Source organism: Helianthus annuus, chromosome 2 (assembly GCF_002127325.2).
Source record: "Helianthus annuus cultivar XRQ/B chromosome 2, HanXRQr2.0-SUNRISE, whole genome shotgun sequence".
NCBI classification, from domain to species: Eukaryota; Viridiplantae; Streptophyta; class Magnoliopsida; order Asterales; family Asteraceae; genus Helianthus; species Helianthus annuus.
This window is the reverse complement of record NC_035434.2, coordinates 161,549,312-161,574,362: the sequence shown is the minus strand read 5'-3', so window position 1 is coordinate 161,574,362 and position 25,051 is coordinate 161,549,312. Positions and strand designations below refer to the sequence as shown.

The following is a 25,051-nucleotide window of genomic DNA, read 5'->3' as shown; positions in this document are numbered from 1 at the left end:
CCCGTTGTGGTGCGTTAATGCGAAGAATTAGACCGAAACGTAAAATGTAGAAAAGAATAACTAAGTTGAACGGGGAAAAATAAACGTGCTACAACGGGCCTGTCAAATGGGAAAAGATATACCAAAAAAATGGTGAGCCCCACACGCACGTTACGGCGTGTCTTGCAAAATTTAGAACGAAACGTAAAACGAATAATTTGTGAAAGATGAAAATTATGACGGGCTAAAGATGAAAATAAAAAAGTGTTAAGATTAAATTGCAAAAAGATGAAAAGAATTGGGTTAGAAATAAAAATCAATGTTTTTTTTTTTTTTTTTTTTTTTTTTTTGAAAAACTCCCCATACATGGGGTACAAGTTCATAAAGCAACATATAGTTGCTAATTTATAGTTTATAATTCAGGTAAATTGGAAAATAATAATCTCATCTTTCTGAAATTGACCGATAATAATCCCAAGTCAGTTATTAGCCAATGATAATCTGACCTCGTTCAATTTTTTTTTGTAAAATAGTCTGCCGTTAAAATAAACTTAACGGAGTCAAGTGTTTTTCCGAATTACAAACCGATGTTTTAGGGCTTTTGATCAGAACGAGGATACGAGTCGATTGATGTAAAACTTACCTCGAAATTGTGTTCGAAATGGCTTGAATTTTGTTAATTGGAAGTTAAACACCCGAATTGAAGCATCGTTTTCGTGGGTTGAGGGCAGTATTTCGAGGTAAGTTTTACATCAATCGACTCGTATCCTCGTTCTGATCAAAAGCCCTAAAACATCGGTTTGTAATTCGAAAAAACACTTAACTCCGTTAAGCTATTTTAACGGCGGATTATTTTACAAAAAAATTGGACGAGGTCGGATTATTATTGGCTAATAACTGACTTAGGATTATTATCCGCCAATTTCAAAAAGATGGGATTATTATTTTCCAATTTGCAGGATTATTGCAATTAAACAAACAAAGCTCTACCTGCCATTTCTAAACTATACTTTCATTATTATTTCTTATGAAGGCTTATTATTGTTGTGTTAAAAAGTGAAATTGGGTGTTGGGTGTTGGGTTGTGGTGGTGATGGCTGATTGTAAAAATAACGAAACCATAGAGGCGCATATTGCAACAACAAAAGGGTATAATAGTCATTTCACACTCATCATGGATCATGATGGAAGGTTAACATAATTAACGGAAAACAAAGTGCAAGGTGTCAAATTGCAAGAAAATATAAGTTTCATGGCGCACTACAAAAAGCTTTTGAAATAAGGAGGCAAAGTGAAAAGCGACCCAAAGCAAAGGGAGGCAAATTGTAGTTTACTCTTATTTTAATCGGGAGGGTAATTTAGTTATTTCACACTCACTTAGCAGAGAAAACTAACCCCATACATGTTAGGGACGATCCGAGAAACGAGTGTGCAAAAGTTGGGAATCAAAGCTGTAATTTTAGAAGGGTAGGGACTATAGGTAAAATACTATCAGGCATTTTTCTATAAATATTATGGTAATTTACAACCTTTAACCTAATATGGACACTTTTCAGCAGTCGACCCTCATTTATCACCTCTTCATTTTTAGTGCAATCTAGAAAGAGAAGGAGATTAGAGAGAGAAACACCATTTTCGCCAAGTTCATGGATTTTCTTTATGGGTTTTGCAAATCAAGGATCGGGTGATGTGGTTTTTAGTGTTATTTGAGGTTGTTTTCGAGCTAAGTAAAGGAGTTTTGAGGGCATTCTATTCGGTTTGGTTCAAACAAAGCTAAAAAATATAGGTTTTCTTATAAAGGTCATTATTTCACAAAAGGTTTTGTATGGGATGATTATATACGTTAATTTCGAAGTATATGGATGCATAAAGTTAGAATCTTACTTTGTTATCAGACCTACAACGTAACAGTCGTCACTACAACTCGTTTAGGGTTCCATCAAATTAGACATGTACCTATCGCTTAACATATTTTGCGTGGCTTTTTCAAGCGAGATATATATATATATTACGTTTGATAGAAAATCCTTACTTATACGCAAAATTATAGATTTCAGTTAACACTTTTTTCCTGTAATAGATTTCGCGTAGATTACTAGTTTCGTGTTACCTTAAGCGAAACCCTACTTCTCGCACCTTATGACTTTTTTTTTGTGTGGAGCCTATTTTACACGTATAAGGATTTGTTTGAATAACTTATATGAAATGTTGATCTTTACGCATGTACTTTTTTACTTTCAACTTTGTTCTCCTATACTTTTCATATTTCACAATTTTTTTGTTTTACGCTTCGTTCTAAATTTTGCGAGTTAACACGGCGTAACGTGCGTGTGTCGTTCAACGTTTTTACGTTCCGTTTTACGCTTCATTCTAAGTTTTGCGAGTTAATACGATGCAATGTACGTGTGTAGTTCAACGTTTTTGCATCGTCTATCTTCTTCCTGTTTGACAAGTTCGTCATAATGTGTGGGTCCTAGATCGACTTAGTTATTATTTTCTATGTTTTACGTTTCGGTCTAATTTTTTCGTCGCAAATTCAGTGTTGATGGTCGCCCATAATGGTATGACATTGAAGCTATTTGACACGGTTTTACGCTTCCGCCGCAACACGGGATGCTTAACACTAGTTTAAAAATCAATTTACAAACTCTTTTTTCATAATTGCTTACAACGTTACATAATATTAAATATAAAATTCCAATTATTAAATGTATTAAAGCCACAGTATCAGGCCAGATGTCTAGTTCTACACAGTTGATTAACAAGTATGCAACGTACTCCATGGCTTTATAGCCTAGTGACATCTTAGGGGTGAGATAAGATTTTAGGACCAATAGGTCTTGGGTTCGTGGTGTATAGGCATTATGCCTAGTGGAGATGGATATGATCGGGTGGTTCCGCTGGTGACACGATGATACTCCAGTGGTCCGTCAGTAATCCAAATTTGCCGTTCAATAAAAAAAACATGTATGCAACGGAAGATCGTTTAATCAAAATTAAGTTACTTTTTTATTGTATTTATGATAATATCTAGCAGCGGCGGATCTAAAAATACTCATAGGGGCAACATGTCAAAAAAGGGATAACGGAATTGAAAAAACATTAATTTTTTTCCAAAATTTACAGTAAGGGGCTGTTTGGTAGCCTCTTAATGACCATTCAGATGCTACTACCTCTTAATGGTTAAAAACCTCTGAATGAATAAGAGGTAACATCAAGTCTGAATGGTTAAGAAGTAACCTCTGAATGGTAAATCATCGCATGTCACATTCTTCTACCTTCTCATTGGTAAAATTCTTAATGGTTCCATTAAGAGATAGCCTCTTAATAACTATTCAGATGCTACCAAACAGCCCCTAACACTAGAACGTCAAAGGACTTACACAGGTAGATTCACCCCTAATATCCAGTCTTCGAGTAAAGTGTAATTTGGGTCCCAATGTATCGTTTAAGGGTGCAATCACTCTTTGTCCCCCTTTTTGGTTCTTGCATGCTGAGTCTCTGTATTTTACAAGTCACTCAAATTCACAGGTGTCTTTTCAACACAAACTTAAACCATGCAGTCTCGTTTACTTCCGGTGCCGGCATCTTTCGCCGGCACCGGCACCACCTTCTCTCTCCATCGCAGCTACAACCGCAACCTCAATTTCCGTTCCACCACTTCTCCGTCGATCCGCCGCCGTCCGATCGCCGTTACGTTCTCCGTCGCAAACAACCAGCAGGATCATTACGCCGTTCTAGGTCTATCAACAGACGCTTCACAATCCGATATCAAAAAAGCATATCGTCTACTCGCTCGAAAGGTATATAGTTACAGATTCACAGTGCGTGTGTGTGTGATTTCAATTTGTGTTGTTACGAGTTACATTAGGGCTGAAATTAACGTCTGTGTGAGATTACGTGATAATCGAGGTGAACGATTCGTGATTAAGCATCATGTTAGGGCTGAAATTAACATCTGTGTGAAGTTACGTGATAACCGAGAACTAGATTTTGGTTAACAGTTTGTATGTCGTTTGAGTTGATTCTAGAAGAGGAAAATTGTGGAATATGTTGCATTTAGTTGTTTGTTTTCTGTTTGGTATGATATTTTAAGTTTGAGATTGTTTTGGTAACTAGGTTTAGGAGATTAATAACCAGGAGAGAAGAATTAAAATTGTTAGGCTGCTCGGTATGGTGGCGTCGTCCACCCCGTCTCCGCCCGGCGCCGGCGCCACCCCATCCCGCCCCCCTCCCGTCGAGCTCCGTCCCCGTCTTCAACGTCGGAATATCGACGTTGAGGACGATTCAAATGGTGGGCCCCCTTTCTTCTCTCTCCGACGTCCTCTCCGTCACCCCATCCCGCCCCCTCCGTCTTCATCCCGTCCCATCTTCATCTCCGTCACCATACCGAAGAGCCTTAGGATCACGCACACACCAACACAAACACAAACACAAAATGCGAAAGCATGGATTTACGTTGTTCGGTCTAAACTGACCTATGTCCACGGGTGGCAAATAGGTTATTCTTTATTGAAGAGACACTCAAATTACAAGTACATAGATTCAATTTGTAGAGACTAGTTAGGGTTTAGCAAACTTGCTTCCCAAGCTAAGCCCTCGTTGGGCCCACAAGGCCTACGAATCCAACAGACATTGTAAACAACTCTGGGGAGATTGTGGTTAGATTGATCAGAAAATTTGATAAGCATGTGCATGTGGAAGAAAGGATAAGAACTGAAATGAAGTGTTTGGTTAGTGGATAAATTTATTACTTTTCTAGATGGTAGATTGTCTGTATTCTAACTTGCTAAGGAGTTCACATTATATTAACTACAGTGGATTGAAGGTTAATGCTATAATAATTGTTCGTTTATTGTTTGCTGCTTTGCTTAATATAGACTATTAACAAGTGATCGTAGGTGAAAAAGAACACGGACTGAACTAGATTAGTTACAACTTACAGGTATTACATAAACGGAAATAGAACCTGAACAAAATTGGTGAAGACCAATGTTTTTCTTGACAGCTGTTTACAGTTGCGAGTTAGAGGGTTAACTATTAAGGTTTTGCGTCAATGTTGATCACTTGATTTTACAAATGAGAGCAAAAGCAAAGTAACTCAACTCAACTATTAAAAGGTAAACAGTGATTACTGGTAGTAGCATGAGGGACTGGCTTTACCTTGACCATTATGACCTGAAAAATGAGTGTTACTATATTAAATATGTAGACCTTGTTTGCCTTAGCCTCAGATTATTGAATTCAACATCATACTTCTGCAAGGCTAGTTGGATCTAAGTTGGTTGATAAAAACTCCCTAATATAGAACACGCTTTTTAAATTAAATTCTGATTTCTAAAAGGAAACGCTAAAAGACAATCTTGCATACGCCATAGTCATTGCTATGGTATTTTTTTCTGCTTTTTTATTGTAACTTTAAATTTGTGCTATGCTTTCACTCAATCACTTCTGTTTTGGGAACAATATTTGTTGGCCATAAAGCCATGCAGTCTCATTGGGCCTTTTTCTATGTAGTGACTAGTGAGTAATCTTATATGGCATGCATAAATGATAAGTATAACAATTGTCATTATTGATGATAATTTACTCATGTCAGTATCATCCAGATGTTAACAAGGATTCACAAGCTAGTGAGGTGTTCAAAAGCGTCCATCTTGCATATGAGGTTAGATTTTATTTTATTTTTCTTTGGTTTCAATATGTTTATGTGATTAAATGATTAATATCTGTGTTTAGTGTGACATGATATGGCAACAAATTAGTAAACCTTGTAACTGTTTTCATTTAATCAACATATTTTCTGGTTAAGGCGGCATAAGGAAGAAAACAGCAAAAAAAAAAAAAATAATAATAATAATAATAATAATAAATAAATAAATAACTTGAAAATAATCAAATTATTTTGCCTTTGGTTTAAAAGGATTATGATCTTACAGCTATTTGTGGGATATCATCAATTATGTATAGTGAGTTTTCTTCTTTGACAATATACACCAGTGGTTTCTTTAGCAGTATTTTGTCCATTGATTCGTAATGCATAACTACATGGGTCATATCATATTGTTTGTTAAATATGTATATATCACTTAGGAATATGTAAACTAAAACATGGTAATATAATGTACGTGCATATTGATGGTGATCGTATTGACTATTAAAATTTTACTTTTTCCATCTTTTGATAGTGTCCGTAGAGGGTAATATAATATATATTCAGATAAATTATAAGGTGCCCAAAATTTTTCTTTTGTAGAGCATCCCTTCTGATATTAGGTGGAGCTAATGAGCTATCCTTTTTGTAGTTTGAAAATGTGAAAAGGGCTCAGTCATTAGGATAGTTTTTAGAATTTAATCACTGCTGATCTTACTGTAAATATAAATGAGGTTGACTTATATGTGGTGTGTATTGATCCTTTTGTGATTAATGCTAGAGTAAACTAGACAGATGGTCCCTGTGGTTTACGAAAGATTTGGATCTGGTCCCTAGTTTTCCTGAAGTACACGGATGGTCCCAGTGGTTTGCACTTTGTAACGCATTTAGTCCCCAACTTTGCCAAAACTGCTAGAGACTCTGATGGTCCAGTCTCTGTCTTATCTGGTCAAATACCCAAAAGTGTGGGCCTGTTTGGGCCCGGCCGTTACAACCAGTTCTTTAGGCCGTCTGTTATATTGGTTTTAGTATTAATTAAATAATAACTAAATGGTGACTGAAATTATATCTTCATATTCCCTAGTCCCTACATAACTATATTTGCATTCTAAATAATGACACTCTTAACACAATGATTGTATAATAAAATATTAGATAATAATTTTAAAATACGATAATATAGGATCAAAATGCTTTATATCATAATTTACATAAAAATGCTTTATATCGTAATTTACCGTATCATAATTTCTCTAATAGTGTGAGGTTCTAGGGATATGAACACAGGGAAAGGTTCAAATACATCGTCTCCTAAAAATAGCAAGTCGTAGGAAGGGTATCAAACGGACTCTGATTGAGCTCATTCTAGTGGCATTGGAACCGTTTCGTCAAACTCTACGATCTTAGAATTTAGGTTTTCGCTTTTGGATTTTTACCTTGTAGATTTTAGATTTTCTGTTTAGATCATTGTGTCTTTTTATTTAGCATTGTGTCTTTTTTTATTTGCGTCATTGTGTCTTTTTTGCGATTCATGGTGTCTTTTTTTCCTCGGTATTGTATTTTGCGATCCATTGCGTCTTTGTACACTTCCTAGATTTAGGAGACTTTTACCCTATGAATACAAACTTTTAGTACTGCATTATCTTAAGAATGTTTTATCAGATTTTGTTGCTCTGTACTAGCTATATCTTAATTATGTTTAACTATTGCAAATACGAAATATAACAAATACTTCAATGATCCGTGTGACAATTCCTTTTCAGCTTGATTACTATAAATGAAGTTCCTGAGATATTTAATATACATGTTACCACAATATCTGGCTCTGGCAGGTTTTGTCTAATAACACAACAAGAAGCCAGTACGACAAATCACTCCATTTTCAACCAAAAAGCAGCCCACCATGGAGGACACACAACATCAACTTCGAATATGAAATGAAAACACACAGGTGGTCTGATTCAAGACAGAAAATGAAATACCGCAAAGGGTATGGTTTTGATGAGGTGGATGGTGTAACCAATGAAAGAGGTTCTTTCATTAATGTCGTAAGATCTGCGTTTCTCTCCCTATTCTTACTGAAAACTATAGGGGCAAAACTGTCTTTAACCTTTAGCAGCGTGACGGCTTTGCTTGACCCGGAGTTGGACGGTGGGTATAAGGTCGGTTATTTGGTTGCATGGATGATGGGGGGTCGAGGTGGAATTATGCTTGCGTTATGCCTCCCGTTCGCTAGTTGGATATGCGGAAAAGCCAGCAGTAATGTTGTTGCACTAGGGGCGGTATCCATGTGGGTCGGGTCGGTTCTGGCAAGGGCGGCCCCACTTCCACAAGGTGCCGTTCTTACTCTTCTCTACATGTCTTTTAAGCTTCAGGCTGATCTGAATTGAAGCTACATCATAGTTATAGTAATGTTTATAGTGTCAATTAGAAAAATTATTTGTAAATAGTATTATATAGTATAGCCCCAACTAAAATGCTCAACTTATGGAACTTCTAACAAAAAAAGGTTTTTTTAGTGGATTGGGGTGAATCTCGAATTAGTGTTTACTTCATGACATGACAAAATGAGCGGGTTGGGTAACTAGTCACTGGTTTTGGTTGACCGGGATAAAGTATAGTCTAACTTGACCTATTTATACGCAAACGGGTCGAAGACGAGGATTATCTTAACTCTTGAGATGGCATTAACACCATGTTTACATAAATATGAAGATCTGTACAGTTAAACATTGACGGTACATATAAAAGAAGTGGTTTGACATTGCTGATACATGAAAACTAAGATCGCGATAAGGTTTGACTTTTAGTCAAACCCAAGGATCAATGGTTTTAAGAACTTTTCGTTTTCTCATCTTGCTTAATCTGGTTTAGGTTCCTCCATAGATACTTTCCACTAGCCATGTCTACAAATCCCCAAAATCCATTTTGAGCCATCTGAAATCCCAACACAAAATTTATATTTGAACAATTGGGAGAAAATAGTATTTTCAACGATTCTAAGAACTCTTCGCTTTACCTTGATGATGTTACATTCTTGTTTGTGAATGGACGAATCATCATCGAAAACATTGTTATCGGTTTCGGATGAGGTTCGAACCGACTTCCAGGCCATGTAACCAGCTAAAATGGCCGATAAAAACACCAGCAGAAATCTCATGGGACACATGTTTGTTGATTGTGGTGAGCTGTTTTTCTTTGAGGTTGTGTTGGAAAGTAGGATATGATATGTGAGATAGAATGATAAGAGGTGGTGGTTAAGGTTTGGTTAATCTTTTTGGCATATAATGTGTAGAGGAACGCGTCTCATCTTAGTGCAGTTGGTTTTGCTATTACAAAGTCAAAGTTGGCTACACCTACTGTTTTTTGCCAAAAGGGTATTATTGGCATTTCTATTCATATTGATCTAGTCTTAAAATGGGAAAGAAGTTGATTTTTTTATAAACAATGGAGGGTTGAAAAAAAAGTACAAATTCTTGTCAACTAATTTCTCAATAAAGGATTCAGGGACACTGAAGTGATCCTAGGTTGCAATTTCACAATCACATTAGTACCAAGGAAATGTAATTGTGAAAATTGTTCTACGGTAAAGCACTCTTATAGACCCAGATGAGAAGCGTATGCTATACAAAGGTGTTAAGCATCCCAAGTTAATACCCAACTTGCTTGATTGATATATGTCATGACGATCACAAGAAACCATTGGGCTAAATGCACTTTAGTGTTTTATCCTTTGTTACAAGTCCCGAATAGAGGTGCGCAAAAAAAAAAAAAAAACAAAAAACAAAAAAAAAAAAAAAAAAAAAAAAACAAAACAAAACAAAAAGTTCGGGGACCGAAACCGGCCAAACTGACTGGAACCTGTACAAGCCAAACCGGTTCGGTTGGAAATTCAAACCGTAGGTTCGACACCGGTTCCCCTCCCTTGCCTCAAAAACTGAAGCGGACTGGTTTCTACACAAACTTGTTTGAAAAAAGCCGGTAGAAAAAACCAATCAATTTTATATAAAAAATATATATAACACATACATATATATTAAAATCATAAAAATTAATAAAAGTTTAATTTTATATTAAAGTTTTTCTTAAAAAAATCTAAAATATTCACGCAAGAATTGGTTTACGAACCGAAACCAAAATTAAACTTAACCAAAATCTAAAATATTCTTTTAAATCGATAGTAAAAACTGATAAAAAACTGTTAGGATTTGGGGAAAAAAAATGTTTTGTGCATCTCTAGTCACAACCAAGGTTTTAAAGACCAGTTTAAACCAACCGATTGAACTAGTTAAGCCGGATGCCGGAAGCTTCACCGGCACGAATCATACCGGTAAACTGAGGGAATACAAAGAAGTACTGGGTTATACCGGTACCGGCCCAAAGGTTAAAATTTGGACTTTTAATCTTTTATTCCCCCAAAAAGGTACTAGTAGTGAATTTTTGGATTATTATTATTATTTTTTATTATGGATTAGTTTTTGGAATATTTTTATTATCGAATGATGTCGTTTTGGATTATTTGTTGAGTTGAAATTGTATTTTATGAATTTATAGTGTTAATTTGTTAACTCAGTTGAACCACCCAATACAACCCGTTTCAACCGGTTGAACCTTTTCTGGGTCTAACCCAATACAATTTAAAAACGGTTTTTTTAACCATTGGTCACAACCGACCTAAAGGCCTCATTATACTTGGGCCATGGATTGTCTAAATATTGTGCTGCTCAACATGATTATAGTTGCCCAACACATTAATTGAGCCCATTTAATTTAATACATATTTTTCTTCATAATAAGTTCCTTGTATGGAAATGGGTACGGGTACAACATAGGAACATTAGAACCGGGTATTTCAGTGACCAGTTCGGATACATACGCGATTATTGGGTAAAAAACCTTCTGTCGAACCAGATATTAATACCCGGTTTTAAAATATTTAAAATATATATTATTTTACACAACATTAAATTCATTTAAAATAAAAAAAAATTGTCATTTACTTTATAAAATAACTAAAACAAACTACAATAACATACTTTAGTTCAAGTAAAAATTATTTACTTTATAATATACACTAGGTTATAACCCCGTGTATTACACGGGTTGAATAAATAAATTTTATATACTAAATAATAAAACAATATATCTTTAAAAACCTTCTTTATTGCACAAGTTGAATAAATATAATTTATATATTAAATAATAAAAAGTTATATCTAAAGAACAATATTGTACAGGTTGAATAAATATAATTTTATATACAAAATAAAAAAGTTATATCTTTAAAACCACGTGTATTATACGAGTTGAATAAATGTAATATTGTTTACCAAATAATAAAATAATACAACTTTAAAAAACCCCATTTATTACACGGGTTGAATAAATGTAATTTTATATACCTAATAATAAAAAAATACATCTTTAAAAATATGCCTATAACACGGTTTGAATAAATGTAATTTTCTGTACTAAATAATAAAAAAAATATATATCCTTAAATAATCTCGTGTATTGTACGAATTGAATAAATCTAATTTCATACATCAAATAATAAAATTACGATTTTGGTCCCTTGATTATATCACTTTTACCTTTTTAGCCCAAAAAAGAATTTTTTAACATCTAAGACCCCAACGTCTTTTTTCTAATCTTTTTGGCCCCTAACGTCTTTTTTTATCCCTTTTGGCCCCTAACATTTAATGGATGAGATTAGTGTTAGAGGCCAAAAGGGTTAGAAAAGAAGACGTTGGGGGCTCAGATGTTAAAAAATTGTTTTTTGGGCTAAAAGGGTAAAAGTGATATAACTACAGAGGTCAAAATCGTAATTTTCTCTAAAGAATTTTTTAACATCTAAGCCTCCAACGTCTTTTTTTCAAACCTTTTTGGCCCCTAACGTCTTTTTTTAACCCTTTTGGCCCCTAACATTTAATGGATGAGGTTAGTGTTAGGAGCCAAAAGGGTTAGAAAGAAGATGTTGGAGGCTCAGATGTTAAAAATTCTTGGGCTAAAAGGGTAAAAGTTATATATAACTTTAAAATAATAATGATCTATAAGAGATAATTTGTATAAGTAAATATTAAATGATTACTAATAATTAAATAAATATTATGTTTTCTAATACCATGAAAACATAATATTTATTATTTATATCCGCATATAATTTATGTATATCATGGTATTAGAGCCGTAAAGATTTAATAGAAATAAATATTAGGTTACAAATTATAGTAAATAAATATTATGTTTTCTAATAATTTTAATTATAAAAGATTAAATTAAAATAATAATTATCTATAAGAGATGCCCTAATATGATGACAAATGTCCCAAAAGTGGTTTCTTTTATTATATAGTATAGATTTATAAATTTAAAGAGTTAAATGCCATTTTAGTCCCTTTGGTTTGGGTCATTTTGTCAGTTTAGTTTAAAGGTTTCATTTTTTTGCATGTGGGTCCAAAAAGGTTTCACTGTTGCCATTTTAGTCCACTAGATTAACTTCATCCATTTTTTTTGTTAACGAGAAGGCAAATCAGTCATTTTATATGTAATTCTGTGAACTAGAAGGGCAATTCAGTCATTTTATAAGTTAGATTGGATTATGTCGCACCAGGAGAGAGGCAACTACCCTTTAAAAAAGTCTCGTCTCTCTCCTGGAGCCTCGTTTGATTTTCCAAGCATCTTCTTCACAACCTTGGTTTTAGTTCACAAGATAAGTCATCAAATGTTTTGAAATAGATTTGGATATGTTTCTCTTAATTAATCCTATTTTCATCCAAATTTTAAGAAAAAAAAACCCAAAAAAATATAGAGAAAAAACCCATAAATGTTAATATGTTTTAATACAAAGAAAGTGTAACTGGATTTTAAATAATCACATTTATTTTGTTTATTTCTCTGAGTTTTGTTTTTATTTTTATTTAAAATTGTACTTGACATTAGCTGAGATACATAATAGTTCCAAAAAAAAGATATACAAGATCTATACACTGATAAGTACATACCTTATCATTCAACTCAATGAGTATATTAAACTATTATATGCAAGTGGATCATCTTGTGTCCACAACTTGCTCAAGAATGCAGGTGAAATTTGTCTCCAGTGATGGCTACCTGCCGGATACAACTTGTGAGCTTTAAGAGTAGAGAAGCATGTGACTTTTGTTTGTTTGGGTCTTCTTTGCATATACTTTCAAACTAATAAAATAGGAAGCCGGCGGACCCATGAATTTTTCTATGGGGGTGCGGAACATTTTTAAAAATTTTAGGCCCCTAGGTATATAAGTAAAAAAATCGGTTCGTATCGGGCCGGGTCGGGTCATGTAAAACAAACGAACATCAAACTAAATTCATATAATCATCAAAAACATGCCAAACCTTGTTACAAACATAATTAAAACGTCGACGCCCTATGGGTTTTTATTTTTTGAAATCTATCCAAAACATCATCTAAAATTAATTTCTTAAGCAATTCTTTCTCTATATAATATAAGTTCATCGCTTCATAACATAATGTTTCAATTTTAATTTTAATTTTCAACTATTCAAGCCCTAGAAATCATAACGTAAGTTGTAATCACCCTAAAAATATATAACAACATAATCACCCTGAAAATCATCTAAACAACCATAAACAACGTCAAAATACACAAAATTTCAAATCTATTTAACAACTTTATTACCCTTTTTCTCCTATAATATCAACCAAAATCATCAAAATAACAAAGAAACTTACCCGTGTTCGGATTCCGGTTAGATTTGGTGTCAAAACAGTGGTATGGTGGCTGATTACGGTGGTCGCCGGCTGCTGGACTGTTGTCGCTAGGTGATGTTGTTCGTTGGCAGTGCAGGGACGCAAGAGAGAGAGAGAGAGAGAGAGAGCGGGAGAGAATTTCTAAAGGTTTTGGGTTTTAATTATTTTATTATAGTTTGAAATATTGTTGGGTTTGGTTAATGGGCTAAGACTTAGTGGGCTAGCTAGTTAGGAATTATAAGTGGGTAAAGGTATGGGTATTTGGGTTTAGTTGGTTAGGTATTAAAAGTTATATAATTTAGGTAGTATTTTTTTTAAAAAAATAAGAGTTTGCTAAAAAAATTTTAAATATAAATTGATAACACTTTTTATCTAAGGGGTGCGGACGAAAAATTTCAAGGGTGCGGTCGAAAAATTCCAAGGGGTGCGGACAAAAAATTCCAAGAGGTGCGGACGGGATTTTCGACGAAACTTAACGCTAAATTTTTTTTTCCTCGGGGGTGCGCCCGCCCACCTTAGGCTGGGCTTGGGTCCGCCCATGGCTATAATACTTAAAATTTATTTAAAACCTATAGTCAATGTTCACTATCAATAATTGCAACGTGTAATCAGGCCTGACAATCTTGACTCGTTCACATAGGCCCGACTTTACATTACATTACAATTACATTACAAATCGAATAAATTTGAAACAAGCTATGAACAATATGATATTTTTTAAAAAATAACCCGTCTTGATCCGAACTCATTTTAACACGACAAAATTAACTATTTTTTTTAAAACAACCAGTTTTGAACCAAACTCATTTTGATCTGAACCCGGGTTGACATGTTAAACCGCCTGTTTTACCAGACATGCTTGTAATTATTAAGTTGTGCTTAGTTTTAGACACTATTTTTGCCGTATTCAATAGAATCTTTTTGTAGTAAATATCCTCATAATATAAAATCTACATACAAACACTAAGGGGTTGTTTGGTAGCCTCTTAATGACCATTCAGATGCTACCTCTTAATGGTTTAAAACCTTTGAATGAATAAGAGGTAACCTTAAGTCTGAATGGTTAAGAGGTAACCTCTGAATGGTAAATAATCACATGTCACATTATTCTACCTTCTCATTGGTAAAATTCTTAATGGTTCCATTAAGAGGTAGCCTCTTAATGACCATTCAGAGGCTACCAAACAGCCCCTAACATGATGTTGTGGAACAATCACAAAGATCAAAATCAAAACTCAAATTAATAACCATCTAAGTAACTAGCTTTAGTACTCGAAATTACTAGAGAAAGAGTGATGTCTTATTAACACATTTACAAGAATTACTATTAGAGTTATCTAAAATTACTAGAGCATCGGAACAAGTTTTGGGTAATCGGGTTTATGGTTTTCGATTTATGGTTTTCGTGGTCCAGAGACCTCGGTCTCCGACCCCTTCTAACGTGTTTCTTTGTTCTACAGATCTGAAGCGAGACGGAGAAGACGAGGTGTGGCTATGTTCGTATTCACATCGTTGAAGTACAAACCCGTGTAGGTTCATGCTCCTTCATTGGCGCTATCCATAGGAAAAGACACTACATAATTAAGAAACAATGATACATAATTTAGTCAATTGACATGTTATTTAGTTAGAAACAATGAAAAGACACTACATAATTAAGAAGGAACACATATGGATTAGATACGTTATATTTAAACTCAAGAAAAATATTATATATATATATATATATATATATATATATATATAGAGTAAGGTTAACATACAAAAAGCCTTATCATACATCACGTAGGAGACAATGGTAACCGTTGGATCAGGGGTATAATCACGCATGGGACCACATAATCACGCATGGGACCACATGGGACCACATAATCACGCATGGGACTATAATCACGCACGTTCTATGATAATAACGCACGTTATATTTTTTGTCATGTATGTTAATGTAGGTTAAGCCTTGAAGTACATTATACTTTCTCTATATATATATATATATATATATATATATGTGCGTTATTACATATCCACAAGTACTTGCTCATGATTGTTTAGTGAACTTTGTTTTGAATGATAGCATGATGTACAACAGTTGTGTATACAACTTGTACGCTTTATGAAGCTTGTGACTTTTGTTTATTGTTGCATTGTCTATATATTATATGTTTTCAAACTAATTAAATATATGGAACATTAATCCTTAAACTTGTATAAAAATGTTAATCCGAACTCTAAAATGATGTACCGCACAATTACAAGAATCAGAGGCGTCTCTGAGAATTCACATACTAAAGCAACTCAGACGCTCTCGCATTCCTATTGTAAAGGTACGATGGGAAGGCAAACGAGGCGCGGAGTTCACTTGGGAACTCGAAAGTGACATGAAGGCCAAGTACCCGCAGTTATTCAGATAGATCTGAAGCATCAAATTGGTAAAATCACACGGCGATGTACGGTTCTCGGCCTAATTTCGGGACGAAATTCCCTAAAGGAGGGGAGACTGTAACACCCCGTGTTTTCCAAAATCAAAGTCAAAGTCAAGTGTTGACTGTTATTGGAATTAAAGATTAATAAAGATTAATTTCATTTTAGTTTCATTTTGATTTTCGTATTATTTGGAGTAAGTGTTGTATAATCAAACTAATCGACCGATAATCGAACTGTGAATCAACGACCGACTGTGAATGATAGGAAGTAACAATGCAATAAAGCTAGTCAATCAATAATCAAGCTAATCAAATCAATCATCGAACTCAAGTGTGGATAATTTTAGTACTTTTATACGTGTGTGTGTGCCTTATGTGTTACTTGTGCATGCTTACTTTTATGTTAAAGTGTGTGGTGAATCAATCAAATCAATCAAGACTCAAAGGTGAATCAAACTCAATCGAAATCGAATCCAAATCGTGGTGTAAGGATGCTTGTATGTTAGATATAGTAGTTGGGACTAAAAGTAATTTGATTAGGAATTCTATCATTCTCAAATCATCGTTCCTCGAAGTCGAAATGTCGAAAATCGTCGCAAAACACTCAAAACCAGGCAAGCCGATCGAACAGGGCAACCTGATCGAACAGGCTAGCCGATCGAACAGGCTGTTCGATCGGACAGCTACTCGATCAGGGATGCTGTTCGATCAGCTGACCCTTTCCTCTTTTGGAAGCCTATAAATAGGGCTGTCCTTGTCAAGCTTTCCACTTTTGGAAAAGCTCTGACCGACCAGCCTCTTCTTCTCACTAAATCTCAGATTTCTCTCAAACCGGTAAGTATTTCGCTCTAATTCTTGTACGTTTTTGTTCATTAATCGATTCTCCATCTTTCTATCTTTCAAAATCTGAATTTCATCCATGAAATCACCAAGATCTAGGTGTTCTTGAGTGATGTCATCATGGTGTTCTTGGTGTTCATCAAGAACTTCATGTTCTTGACTTCATTCAACCATGAATAAGCTAGATCTAACCGATTTCCACATCAATAACTTAAAATCTTCCAAAGATCTTAACATTTCACGGTGGAAAAGGATTGGAAGATGGGTTTTCATCTATCTTTCAACTCTTTTACACTCAAACCGGTGAAAACGAGCTTGAACCGATTTATAAATCAATCTAAACAAACACATGGTTCAGGATTCGGGTTCTGCCGAGAGATATACCGATTTCGGGTGAAACGTTAAACTTAAGTTTCAAACCGTCTCTGACCGAGTTTGGGTGATTCCTGCTCGAGTCAGTAGACTAAGTAAGGACTGCAGTTTCGTGGTTCAACTCGTAGTCAAAATATCTCCAAATCACACCAAGTAACGGGAAGAAACAAGTGTTAAGTGATAGGTTAACCGAATCAAGAAGCTGGCCGAACGGCTAGGCTGTTCGATCGAACAGCCCAACCGAACGACTATGCCAGCCGATCGGTTAGGCTAACCGATCGACTAGCACTTAAGACCCACCAACTCACAAAAGTGTAGTATTGACGAGGTACTGTTCGATCGACTACGCCACTCGATTGTAATCACTACTGCTCGGATCATGAGATACTATACTTTAAAACACTTAGACTTTTAAAACATTGGAATGTCACCCGATCGAGCATGCTAACCGATCGAGTGACATCTTGCCAAGTCTGCAATGCTAACCGATCGGTTGGGCTAACCGATCGAACAGCTGTTCGATCGACCAACTTGAAAGGTAGTACAAACCATCATACACAAACACATCCTTCACATCAAAGGAAGAAACAATCCACTTGAAGGAACCAGCCGATCGAGCCAGCCGGCCGATCGAATGGATGTTCGAACGGACCTTCAAACCAATCGAACAGCCCACTCGATCGAACTGCTGTCCGACCGAATGGCCTACTCGATCCAAGTACACTGTTTACTTTTTCCGCGTTACTCATCGTTGTGTTATCGAACTATTCAGGCTAACCTATTCTCAGTGCTCCCTTCAATCCACAACCAACCACTGTGAGTATACTCGATCCCTTTTTGCTTTCAGCACTTTTGGGGTGTTACATACGTAATCTATCAAATTCACAAACAACACAAACTATTTGAACGCTAACCTACTTGCATGTATTACTTGTCTAAATGATTGCTGTTTATTATGTTTACACGTGGAGTGCTATCTGCCTGCTTTAGCAACGTAGTACTATAGTTTGGACTCAGCACCCGTTCACACGGGGGTTGCTAAGGACAATTACTTGCATGGATTACGGTGGTAATCATGTATTGCGAACTGTCTCGGACAGTCAACTCGAAGTCATTGGTATCGATGGTCCCATGTTGATAATTTACATGCATCGTTTGCCCTTGTGTACGTGCTTGGTTATGCGTAAACTATTCGAACTCTATATGATATATCAAACTTGTGTACTCACCTTTACATTATATGTATTGACTTTTATTTTAACGTATGTGACAGGTGTTTAAGCTACTAGCGTGCTAGGGAAGCGAGGCAATAATAAGCTTCTAGGAGCCTGTGACCTTAGGACAGTGTCCACGTGCCTGCTCCAGGGCCATAATTATCTGTAGATCTTGTACTGGCACCTGTAGTCAGTAAGATTTACGGATAGCCGTCTAGAAGTCTTAAAACAATATTTACATTCGGTTTGTAATAACTAAGAATTTGAGTTGTCGGAACAGTTCCCATATTGTTTAGTTGATTTCTATGATAACTTGATATTGTTTGGGACACGGTATGGGACGTGTTGTGTAACTGAATTGTATGTTAGTTGTTATGGAAACTTCTGAACAATCTGTTTCGCTCAGTGCCGCGCCCCGATGATTCCGCCATCGGTTGGGGTGTGACAGATTGGTATCAGAGCCATAACTATAGGGAATTAGGTTAGACACGATCTAGTCCGGATCGCTGTCTTAGAAACCTAGACTATAGTTAGGAACCAAGAGACCAAGTTTATGTGCTTATTTTATGTTGATTCCTTCTATTCTATCATTACATCCGAACTCCGAGCCAAATTTTGTAATTTGGACGGAATTAGGAGTGAAACCCGCGAATTCCTGCCTAGATTACAAATCTTGCCAATTACTTTGTGTAAATTTCTATCAACAAAACGGGGGAAAGTTATACCAAATTCGGGGCTGAAACCCATAATTTGATGAAAACTTACTCTAAATTTTCTTAAAACAAGGAAGAAATTGCTGAGCTAGGGGTGAAACCCTAACCTTGGCAGTTATTCCGACTTTATTTCATCTCGCCAAGGCAATTGACGGACTCCAATGACCTGAACTCACGAGTATGGCCTAGAATGCGCATGCATAATGCCCAAGAATCGAGGCAGAAACATGTTCCCTAGAGTCGAAAGTGACGACAAGTCAACTGTGAATAGTTAAATTGCCATGGTTAGTCAAAGTCTAGTAGCCGCAGACAATCCATTTTCCGATTTTGAGTGTTGTTTTGTTGAATTTATATGATTTACCTGTTTACGTGTTTTGAGATTTGTTGGTTACTCCATTTGTTATCAATCTGCGTGACTTTTGTTGCTATCCTATCTCGATTCAAATCCCTGTTGATGTAATCTAAACGAAACCAGTGTGCTATGCTACGCTATACGACTAAGTTAGACGATACAATGTGATGCTATCCGATACGCAAAACGAACGACACTCGACTTGTGGTTATAGGTTTCTGTTTTCTGACAGCCTCTGTGATAAAAATTGCGTACGTGTTTAGGAAATTAAGTGCTCTATTTGCTTAATTGCTTATGTGCCCTAATTGCTTCTGTGCTTATGTGCCTCTATGATTATGTGCTTATGTGATTATATGTGTTACGTGACGTGATATGCGACGTGATTCTAAGCTTTAGAGATCTAAGAACGTGTGAGACTCGAATTCGTTGTGTTGAGCCTGTGACGATGTCTATTGCAGACCATGTCGTCATCTGGACAACCTAGATCACGCTCACGTCTTACCCGCCAGGAGAAAAGAGATCGACGTCTGGCTGCTATCATCTCTAAGACCCTGGCGAAAGCCGTCAGTGATGTGTTCGAGAACGCAAGCAAGTCATCTGAGGAATCCCGAACCCTCACGCCCAAAGATCCCAACAAAGCTACTTTTAGCTTCAAACAATTCAAGGCATGTGGGCCAAAAGAGTTTACCGGCGAAGATGGCCCTACGGCTCTGTTTCATTGGTTTGACTCGGTAGAAGTCACCCTTCGTCAAAGCGGATGCCCAGATCACCTCCGTACTCTCAATGCTACCGGTGTCTTCCAGTCACGAGCTTTGGACTGGTGGACCGCAGAAAGGAACAAGCGCGGGAACGACGCTGCATACGAGCTGACGTGGAAGGAATTGAAAGCGATCATGATGGACGAGTTCTGTCCTCCCCACGAACGCCAAAAGTTGGAGGATGAGTTCTGGGGTATTAAGCAAAAGGAGGGGGACAATGCTGGTCTCACTGCTCGTTTCAAGCAATTGAGTATCATATGTCCCGACCAGGTCAAGACTTCTGACATGACCATCAAGAAATACATCCGTGCTCTTCCGGATTGTGTCGCAGATTTTGTTCACGCCTCCAAGCCCGCAACGATCGAGGAAACCTACCTACTCGCCGCTGAGATTAACGACAAGCGGGTGAAGGCTGGTTTCTGGGTTAAACAAACCAAGTCTTTGCATCAAGTCACCGCAGCATCAACCGACAACACCACCACCCAAGCCTCCAAGTCTTCGAGAAGAAGAAAGAAGAACAAAAGTTGCGCTGCCGTAACCACTGCTGCTCCGCTACAGTCTGTACCAGCCCAGCAGCAACAGCCACAGCGTTCAGCGCCAGTGATCAATGCGCCGCCAGCGAAGCGTGCGTACACCGGCCCCCACCCACTCTGTGCTACATGTTCCTATCATCACCCGGTGGGTGTGGCCTGCCGATTCTGTGCCCACTGCAACGTTTTCGGGCATTTCACTGCGAGTTGCCGCTATGGTCCCCGTCAAACGCAAGCTCAGGCTGCTGTTAACCAAGCCCTGCTACCTGCCCCTCAAGCTCCTCAAGCTGCACAGGCCCCGGCAAACAATGTTCGGACCTGCTTTGCATGTGGTGACCCTAACCACTTCGCAAACCGGTGCCCGAACAGGGTGGTGAAACAAGAAGCTCAACAACCCCAGCAACAACAACAACAGCCTCAACAGCAAGCAGCTCACGCCAGAACCTTCAACATCAATGCACGTCAGGCTCAAGCTGACAACAACGTGGTCAATGGTACGTTCCTTGTGAATGGTATATATGCATCATGTTTGTTTGATACTGGAGCCGATAACTGCTTTGTGTCATTTGAATTTGAGAAGCTTCTTAGACGTAAGCGCTCTTATCTTTCGACACCTTTCGAAGTAGAAGTCGCTACCGGAAGAACCATTGCTGTCAATTCTGTGCTCCGTGATTGTACCCTCAAGCTCAACAATCATATATTCCCGATTAATCTCATTCCAATGCAACTCGGAAGTTTCGATGTCATAGTAGGCATGGACTTTCTTCGTGAAAACCATGCTGAAGTTGTGTGTGCCGATAAGATGATTCGTTTTGTGCTAGCTAGTGGTGATATTCTATGTGTTTATGGTGAAACTACTGCAAAAGATCTCAAGCTCATGTCCTGTCTTCAAGCTCGCAAATATCTCCGCAAGGAATATCGAGCCTTCTTGGCCAACATTGTTGTAGCAGAGACGGACAAGAAAAAGAAAGTTGAAGTCAAGAATGTTCCTGTTGTCCGAGAATTTCCTCAGGTGTTCCCTGATGATCTTCCTGGATTACCTCCTAGTCGTGATATCGACTTTCGAATCGACCTTATTCCAGGAGCCAACCCAGTGGCCAAGGCTCCGTATCGACTCGCTCCATCTGAGATGCGAGAACTCTCAAACCAACTCCAAGAGTTACTTGAAAAAGGCTTCATTCGCCCGAGCACTTCTCCATGGGGCGCACCAGTCCTTTTCGTCAAAAAGAAGGACGGGTCGTTCCGAATGTGCATCGATTACCGGGAATTGAACAAGCTGACCATCAAGAACCGATACCCCTTACCAAGAATCGATGACCTGTTTGACCAATTACAAGGTGCTCAGTGCTTCTCCAAGATTGATCTACGATCAGGCTACCATCAGTTGCGGATTCAAGAGGAAGACATACCCAAAACCGCTTTTCGAACCCGATACGGCCACTACGAATTTGTTGTCATGCCTTTTGGTTTGACCAACGCACCCGCGGTCTTCATGGATCTGATGAATCGCGTGTGTAAACCGTTCTTAGATCGTTTCGTCATTGTATTTATCGACGATGTCCTGATCTATTCCAGATCGAGGGCCGAACATGCGCAGCATTTGCGATTGGTTCTCGAACTGCTTCAGGGAAACCAACTCTACGCCAAATTCTCCAAGTGTGAGTTCTGGTTGGAGGAGGTTCAATTTCTGGGTCACATTGTGAATAGTCGGGGTATACACGTTGATCCTGCAAAGATTGAGGCAGTCAAGGGATGGGTTACGCCAAAGAATCCGTCAGAAGTTCGCTCTTTTCTCGGATTAGCTGGTTACTACCGGCGATTCATCGAAGGATTCTCAAAGATTGCTGTACCGCTTACCTCCCTTACTCATAAAGACAAGCCTTTTGTGTGGGGAACCGCGCAGGAGACTGCTTTCCAAACCCTCAAACACATGCTGTGCCATGCACCAGTTCTTACACTGCCGGACGGAAGCGATGACTTCGTTGTCTATTGTGATGCTTCAAACCTTGGACTTGGCTGTGTTCTCATGCAACGAGACAAGGTTATAGCTTACGCATCCCGACAGCTCAAAATCCACGAGAAGAACTATACAACCCATGACCTCGAGCTAGGCGCAGTTGTCTTTGCCTTAAAGATTTGGCGACACTACCTGTATGGTACAAAGTGTACGATCTTCACCGATCACAAAAGCCTACAACACATCTTTAACCAGAGAGAACTCAATATGCGTCAACGCCGATGGGTAGAACTTCTCAACGATTACGACTGTGAGATCCGTTATCACCCAGGCAAGGCGAATGTAGTTGCAGACGCCCTCAGCAGAAAGAATTACGTGATAGGTGTTCGAAACATCCAGGCTCAGTATAACCTCGAAGCTCTCATCCGCGAAGCACAACACGCATGCTTAAACGAGCGTACGTTGAAGAAGGAACGAATCTATCATGATGGAACTCAGCTCGTGAGCAAAGCCAACGGGATATTCTATTATCTGGACCGAATCTGGGTTCCGAGGAGGACAGATTTGCGAAAGATCATCATGAACGAAGCCCACAAATCCCGATATTCCATTCATCCCGGTGCGGACAAAATGTACCAGGACCTTCGCTACAAGTACTGGTGGCCTGGGATGAAAAGGGATATTGTTCTTTATGTTGGTAGCTGTTTAACTTGTGCAAGAGTCAAGGCTGAACACCAAAGACCTTCAGGCTTACTCGAACAACCGCCGATACCCGTATGGAAGTGGGAAAGCATAGCTATGGATTTCATAACTAAGCTTCCGACCACGCCATCAGGTCACGACAGTATTTGGGTTATAGTCGACCGTCTAACCAAATCAGCCCACTTTCTGCCAATACGAGAAGACTATAAGGTGGCCAAGCTAGCCCAAATCTACACCGACGAGATCATTAAGAATCATGGTACGCCTCGAGACATCATTTCGGATCGCGATGCTCGGTTTACATCGAGATTGTGGGAAACTTTTCAAGCAGCTCTCGGTACGACGCTGAATTTGAGTACCGCATTCCACCCGCAAACCGACGGGCAGACTGAAAGAACGATTCGTACTATTGAAGACATGCTCCGTGCGTGTGTTATCGATTTTGGTGGTAGTTGGAGCAAACACCTACCGTTAGTCGAATTTTCGTACAATAATAGCTATCACTCCAGCATCGAAATGGCACCTTTCGAAGCCTTGTATGGTAGGAGATGTCGCTCGCCTATTGTATGGCACGAGGTCGGTCATTCACAATTGACTGGGCCCGAGATTCTGCAAGAAACGACTGACAAGATCCACCAGATAAGGGAAAATTTGGTAAAGGCCCGGGACAGACAAAAGATGTACGCCGATAAACGACGCAGGCCCCGCGAATTTGCAGTTGGCGACTACGTGCTCCTAAAGGTATCACCTTGGAAGGGAGTAGTCCGATTCGGCAAAAGAGGGAAACTTGCGCCTCGATTTGTTGGACCTTTTAAGATTCTGGAAAGGATCGGTAAAGTTGCCTACAAACTCGAATTACCGGAGGAACTCAGCAATGTCCACCCGACTTTCCATATTTCAAACCTTCGAAAATGCGTAGCCGACCACGACGCAATAATACCACTCGACGATCTTCAGGTCAATGAGACGCTACACTTCGTGGAAAAGCCTGTCGAAATCATGGACCGACAGACCAAGCAACTCAGACGCTCTCGCATTCCTATTGTAAAGGTACGATGGGAAGGCAAACGAGGCGCGGAGTTCACTTGGGAACTCGAAAGTGACATGAAGGCCAAGTACCCGCAGTTATTCAGATAGATCTGAAGCATCAAATTGGTAAAATCACACGGCGATGTACGGTTCTCGGCCTAATTTCGGGACGAAATTCCCTAAAGGAGGGGAGACTGTAACACCCCGTGTTTTCCAAAATCAAAGTCAAAGTCAAGTGTTGACTGTTATTGGAATTAAAGATTAATAAAGATTAATTTCATTTTAGTTTCATTTTGATTTTCGTATTATTTGGAGTAAGTGTTGTATAATCAAACTAATCGACCGATAATCGAACTGTGAATCAACGACCGACTGTGAATGATAGGAAGTAACAATGCAATAAAGCTAGTCAATCAATAATCAAGCTAATCAAATCAATCATCGAACTCAAGTGTGGATAATTTTAGTACTTTTATACGTGTGTGTGTGCCTTATGTGTTACTTGTGCATGCTTACTTTTATGTTAAAGTGTGTGGTGAATCAATCAAATCAATCAAGACTCAAAGGTGAATCAAACTCAATCGAAATCGAATCCAAATCGTGGTGTAAGGATGCTTGTATGTTAGATATAGTAGTTGGGACTAAAAGTAATTTGATTAGGAATTCTATCATTCTCAAATCATCGTTCCTCGAAGTCGAAATGTCGAAAATCGTCGCAAAACACTCAAAACCAGGCAAGCCGATCGAACAGGGCAACCTGATCGAACAGGCTAGCCG

General features: G+C 38.0%; 2 protein-coding genes across 2 annotated transcripts; one reads left to right on the top strand and one right to left on the bottom strand.

Moving 5' to 3' along the window:
- The first annotated feature begins 3,411 nt into the window (after positions 1-3,411).
- On the top strand, positions 3,412-8,149 carry LOC110926291 (dnaJ homolog subfamily C member 10). The gene is made up of 3 exons (XM_022170043.2): positions 3,412-3,781; positions 5,578-5,646; positions 7,464-8,149. Exons 1-3 carry the CDS (start codon positions 3,536-3,538, stop codon positions 8,019-8,021), a joined length of 873 nt encoding a protein of 290 aa, XP_022025735.1. The 5' UTR covers positions 3,412-3,535; the 3' UTR covers positions 8,022-8,149.
- A 146-nt stretch (positions 8,150-8,295) lies between these two features.
- Positions 8,296-8,911, bottom strand: LOC110926301. The gene is made up of 2 exons (XM_022170054.2): positions 8,651-8,911; positions 8,296-8,568 (listed from the first exon to the last, which is right to left on the bottom strand). Exons 1-2 carry the CDS (start codon positions 8,798-8,800, stop codon positions 8,464-8,466), a joined length of 255 nt encoding a protein of 84 aa, XP_022025746.1. The 5' UTR covers positions 8,801-8,911; the 3' UTR covers positions 8,296-8,463.
- Between the last annotated feature and the right edge of the window lie 16,140 nt (positions 8,912-25,051).